The sequence below is a fragment of the Morone saxatilis genome, unplaced genomic scaffold (genome assembly GCF_004916995.1).
Source record: "Morone saxatilis isolate NCDOM2014 unplaced genomic scaffold, NCSU_SB_2.0 Contig14, whole genome shotgun sequence".
Lineage (NCBI taxonomy): Eukaryota > Metazoa > Chordata > Actinopteri > Moronidae > Morone > Morone saxatilis.
Window position 1 is genome coordinate 18,243 of NW_023339696.1, and position 5,743 is coordinate 23,985.

Genomic DNA, 5,743 nt, shown 5'->3' on the forward strand with positions numbered 1-5,743 from the left:
TAAAAATGGTTGCAATTTCTAAACATTTGATAGGATTGTTCAACCCCTTGAATTAAACCTGAAAGTCCTGAAAGAAAATGCAACAATTCCTATATTCAGGTGATTATACACTATTGAAAACATACGTCTGAATATTATATTGCATTTCCGCCAATAGATCATCCTAAAAGTTACTCACTGGAAAATACATAAACAAACACCAGTTTGATTGATGTTCACTGGAGTGCACAAAAATATCCAAGATTAAAACTTCTAAACAGTTTGTCATCGCCTAATCCATCTGATATGTCTATGCTATTTAAGGGTTGTATATCAGCTTCTGTTCTTGATGTTCCTTCTGATGTAGCTGACTCACAAGTTAAAAAAAAGTATGCTTTAAACTGGGGGTCAATATGGTAAATGGACCTGTACTTGTATAGCACCTTTGTAGTCTTCCGACCACTCAAAGCGCTTTTACACTATGTGCCACATTCACCCTTTCACACACATTCACTCTTAAGGAAAAAGGTTTGAACCACTGCTTTAACCCGTCTGATTTTAAGTCTGCTTTTTTTTCATCTGAAATAGCTTTTTAGAAGAGTTATGTAAACAATTTATGCTGAAAGGAAGTTTGGACTCTCCCACAAAAATCATTTTTGATCAATAAGTTTAAAGAAATCTCATTTAAAACCAAAATATAGATGTTACCCACTTAGGTCTTTTTTGTTAAATTAAAAAAATTATATTGATTTAAGCCGTGCCTTCTGTGATTCCCACACTGAAACTGTTATCCATCTGTTCTGGAAATGTTTACATAATTGTAAACTGTGGCAATATATCTGAAGATTTATTTTGGATAATGATATCTGAAACTGTGAGCTTCTGGAAAATTGAATTATTTGTTTCTTTTTATTATATAAATTTTTTTTAATTATTTGTCTGTTTAAATCAATTATTTTTTTCCCAGCAACAGGGCAAAAGCTGCAACAATTCATTGATTAGTTGTGAACTATTACATTTATTGCTAACTATTTTGATAATTGATTATGTTTTGAGTAATTTATTTTTAAGAAAAAAGTCAAAATTGATTTTAGCTTCTCAAATGTGATTTTTTTTTTATTATTAAAATAAAAATATATATATTATTTCTGGTTTCTTTAGTCCCCAAAACAAGACATTTGAGGACGTCACCATGGGCTTTGCAATGACTTTCTTACATTTTATGGACCAAACAACTAGTTGATAATCAGGAGAATTATCAACAGATTAATCAATAATCATTAGTTGCAGACCTGAACAGGACTGAGAGTGGCAAAAGCAGGGGAAGATATTTACATTCAATTAAAAATAGAGTGGGTATTATGAGGGTGGCTCACCTGGTAGAGCTGGCTCCTTACTGCAGCAGCTATGGGTTCGACTCCAACCTGGCCCTTTGCTGTGTCATCCCCTCTCTTTCTCCCCCTTTCCAGTTGCTCTTCAGCTGTCACCTTCAAAAGAAATAAAAACATTTAAAGAAGTCACTGATATCCCACAGGCAGGTCATCCGAAAGTCGAGGAGCCCTGATGGCAAAAGAACAGCCACCTTTAGGTTTAAGCTTTGACTTTGGAACATCCAGATACACCCACCTGCACCTCAGGTGCAAATAAGGGGTCAACATTTCTGCTATGTAGCTTGGGGCCAGTCCCAGATGCGCTTTTAAAAGTGATCAGTAAAATCTTAAAATCAGTTCTAAAAGGAAGAGGGAGCCAATAGTGAGAAGGCAGGATTGGGGTGATGTGATATTATCTGTTAAAACCAGTAAGAAAATGATTAAGCTGTCATTTATGTGTATTCATAATTAATTATATAATAATGTGGTATAAGTTTAAATGTTAGAAAATAAATACATTTTAAGGAATGACCACTTATAGATCTGTTGTTATTACAAGAATAACTGAAAAAACTCATTTTGCCTTTGGGAGTGTATGTTGGAGATAGCAAGAGCAATTGTTAGACATTAACCCTTGGCTGAGGTTTAAACAGCATACAAACTCCAGAGGGTATTGTACAACCCCTAGGTGTTACAGGGATGTTATATACTGACATATATTAAAAATTATATAAAAAAACAATATTCCATGAAGAGAGGTTCGTGAACAGGACTGATGGGAAACCCTGACCAACAGGACACTGTAGGAGTGAACTAACTCCAGACGAGGGCAGTAATGCAACGTCAAGGATGCCAACCGCCGTATAACCCCAAAGAAGAAGAAACACTACCGTAAGCTAGCTTTACCGACGACTTGCTAACCGATTTGTGAGACTTGACAAAACATAACAGTACAAAGTAACCCTTAAGGAGAGGCACGGTTACCGCTGCCAGCGGGTCATGCAGCTCTCTAAAAGGTAATGAGCCGTAAAGCCTCAGGGTCTCGGCTCAGCGGCGCCCACAAACTGCAGCCACACTGGAATGACTGGCAGCCCAGGTTGGTGTTCTTCTCTGTGGGAGGCTGGTTGAAATAAAACGGGGACTGTTTGGGCCTGTGCTCTGCTGCTTTATTAAGTTGTGACCACAAAGGAGGGACATACTTTGCCTCTATTTACCACAACTTTAAATACTCACAGTGGTCTTTCTTGTAAGACGCAATCTTATCCCAGTTTGTCACGGAGTGTAAATTACACAAAGCCAAAGCGTTTTATCCCGGGTTCAATTCCGCCTCGCAGACTGAGCGGTGAGCCCGGCGCTAACGTTAGTTCAGTTGGTTCACAGCATTGGTAAGCTAACTAAATGGTGTCAGCCTTCTGCTAACTCAGTTAACGCTACTGGCTAGTTGACAGCATACGAACCAAGATGCGTTAGCAACAACGATAATAAGGCCACATAAAGTGCGACGATGAACCAAGTGAGTGATTTTGAATTGGTGATAACCACAAGGTGACAGAAATCGTCAATGGGCTGTGTTAGTTTGGCTAGCTGGTTAGCATTACCACGATACTGGTGGCACTGGCTAACGATAGCCAGCTAGCACGGGGAAGACGCCATCCTGCTGTAATGTTATCAACTTCCCAAATAACTTCCGTGTATATTTAGAAAACGTTTACAGAAAGTGTGACCGTGGTGGTCTTTTAACTTTTTGATTTGATAAGAAGTAACTTAACTCTCAGCAATACTGACGCGTCGGACTGAGATAGCCTCACATGTGTTAACGTACCTCTCTAAACTGTTTGTAACAGGTGTAACTTATTCCTTTTTAGTGGACAACTGCCCCAGGGCCCTGGACTCTCAGGGGTCACCGAGCCAGAGGTTCACTGGTGGCAGTTAGTATGGAGAAACTAGATCCATTGCATATTTTTTTACCACCACTGACTGAATGTAATCGTTAAGAATCTTATTTTGGTTCTTGTATCTTTAGTTACCAAATCTTGAGGCCTTGTGTCAAAGTCTAGTGATAATACCTTTTAAAGCTGCAGTAGATGATTTTTATAAAAACAACTTTGTGTCATATTTGTTGGAACTTTCACTAACGTTATATCCTGACAGTAGAACATGAGACAGATAGTATATGAAACAGCCAGGTTCCTCTGGCTCCTCCTAGTGCTCCTAATGGCATTGTATAGATAGATAATTGATTGTTGAGTCTCATTCCCAGGATGCCAGAGTGTTTGTAGTTGATGCTGTGGGAATGAGACTCAACAATAAACTCTTTCTTGGCTCTGATTGGTTGCTTTCGTTCAGGCCTGGTGGATTCTTATGAATGCTATTAGGAGCACTTACAAGCCAGAGGAACCTGATATTTTCAGAGATTATCTGTCTCAGGTCACTGTCAGGATAGAGTCAAAGTTTCAGCAAATATGACAAAGTTATTGCTACTGCAGCCTTAATAGTTGACATAATGCTGACAGCGTAGGGATGGGACAATAAACAATGTTATTGTGTATCACGAATAAGCACTCAGAAAAGAATATCCCAGTGAATGATCTATTATCGAGATAATCATGAATATCTTCACGAGTGACTTAATAAAAAGGTATCTAGCTCATCAATGCAGTGGTTTTCAAACAGGAGTCCAGTTAAGTCCATTAAGACAAAATCCTCTCAAATTGCAAATCCATGATCTAATGTGCATCTATTGTGTTGGTCATCCTATACTGATTTCCTGATTTCTTTTCAACAAGGGGACGAGGAGAAATCTAATGCTTCATAGTTATTCCAAAGTGTTCAACCTTTCACCATGGCTGAAGGCTCAGCTTGCCCACTATATCCCCCACCAAAAAAGTTAAATATTATGAATTTCAAACTAAAGAATGACAGGGAGGTGAGGTTGCTGTCTGTAATGCAGTTAGTTTTTTTAACAAAATGTCAGGAAAAGGGATTCCAGTATGTTTATAGGCATTTCTTTTTAATGATTATCGCAATAATAGTGTGAATCTCAAATGTTTTGGCCAAGATAATCGTGACGTGAAATCTTTCCATGCCAGTTACAATGTACGTATTTCGAAATAAATTTTGAGTACAGTGTAATTTAAGTGTCACCAATAGACCTTTTCCACAGCAGCCATTTTGAATAATAGGGTAAATGCAGGTGTTAGCAATGATACTAATTAAAGGTCTGTTCCATTCAGGAACCCTAGTGGGGTTGCAAATAACGTTTTTATTTTGCTCATCATTTTCTAGATTATTTGTTAATAATGGAAAAAAATGTCAAAACAGTGAAACATTTCCATCCCAGTTTCTCAAAGTCCAGTGCCAACGAGCAAGTAGGCCAAGTAAGTTCTTCCAACTTCCAGCCAACTCCGACTGGCCGAAGAAAATAACCACTTTCTGTACCTTTTTTAAAAGCCATGTGCCCACTCTTGGTTAACGATGTGTTTTCCTTGTGATGGTGTTGCAGGGTATTTCCACTGCTGCAGACACAGTGGAGGGCTCTGATTCCTGCACAAAAGTACCAAGACTTCCCGCCACTAGTGGTAGAAAGTACACTTTCAGTCAATTATTCTTTTGCAGGCTTAAGACTTACATATTCACATATATATCACATTTTTCCCATTGAAAATCTGCATACTGCACAACATATTTCTCTGCTTTATTCGCTTGATATCAAGACTAATGTTGAGGCGAGTAGGATGGCGCAGCAGGTGGTCTGCAGTTTATACTGGAAAACCAGGAAATTTAGAGACTAGTTTTCCAGTTAGGAAAACATCTGGAAATTGATTAAAATGAACAAATATCCTGGAAATACAGCTCCACCAGAAAATGAAAGTGAAACTTACTTTCTGCCTGGAATTATTTCCTTGTTTAGTTCTGGAGTTTTGGAGAAAAACGTTAATATATATGGTTGTCCGTCTGCTTTACATCTTTTTCTCTGTTTAGGCGGTGCAAAAGTCATGTTAGCTCACCTGCATCCCATACGCTCATGCAAGAGTTTCCCAGGCAGAGGTTAACTCATGTTTCAGAACAGCACCCACAAAGAGGTCTAGGGAAAACACTGAAGACCTTTTTAGCTAAGCTTTATATTCCCATGTGACTACCCATTGAATTGCTGCTGAATTGAGATTTGATTCTGAATTAAATCCTGAAGAATCAAGAATTGACGCTGTATCGCTCCCACCAAAGATTCCTATCTAACCCTTTCAGTTGTGGAGTAAAATATTATTGTAACCAATAAGATTATAACCTAAACACCAAATGCAATGTGAACCCATACATAGCATTTGTCTTTTTTTGTGTGTCCATGCGTTCAGAGTTGACAGTGTGTCATCCAGCCAGGACGGAGTGAAGACCAA

The 5,743-nt window shown here is 38.4% G+C and overlaps 1 protein-coding gene across 1 annotated transcript in view; it reads left to right on the top strand.

Annotated features, from left to right (window-relative positions):
- The first annotated feature begins 2,206 nt into the window (after nucleotides 1–2,206).
- The window catches only part of LOC118323022 (serine/threonine-protein kinase SMG1-like), a 43,921-nt gene continuing 40,384 nt past the window's right edge, over nucleotides 2,207–5,743 (top strand). Inside the window, exons 1-2 of the mRNA XM_035654934.1 lie at nucleotides 2,207–2,445; nucleotides 5,702–5,742. Coding sequence (XP_035510827.1) covers nucleotides 2,369–2,445; nucleotides 5,702–5,742 — 118 coding nt within the window. The 5' untranslated portion in view covers nucleotides 2,207–2,368. The remainder of the gene's footprint in view (nucleotides 2,446–5,701; nucleotide 5,743) is intronic.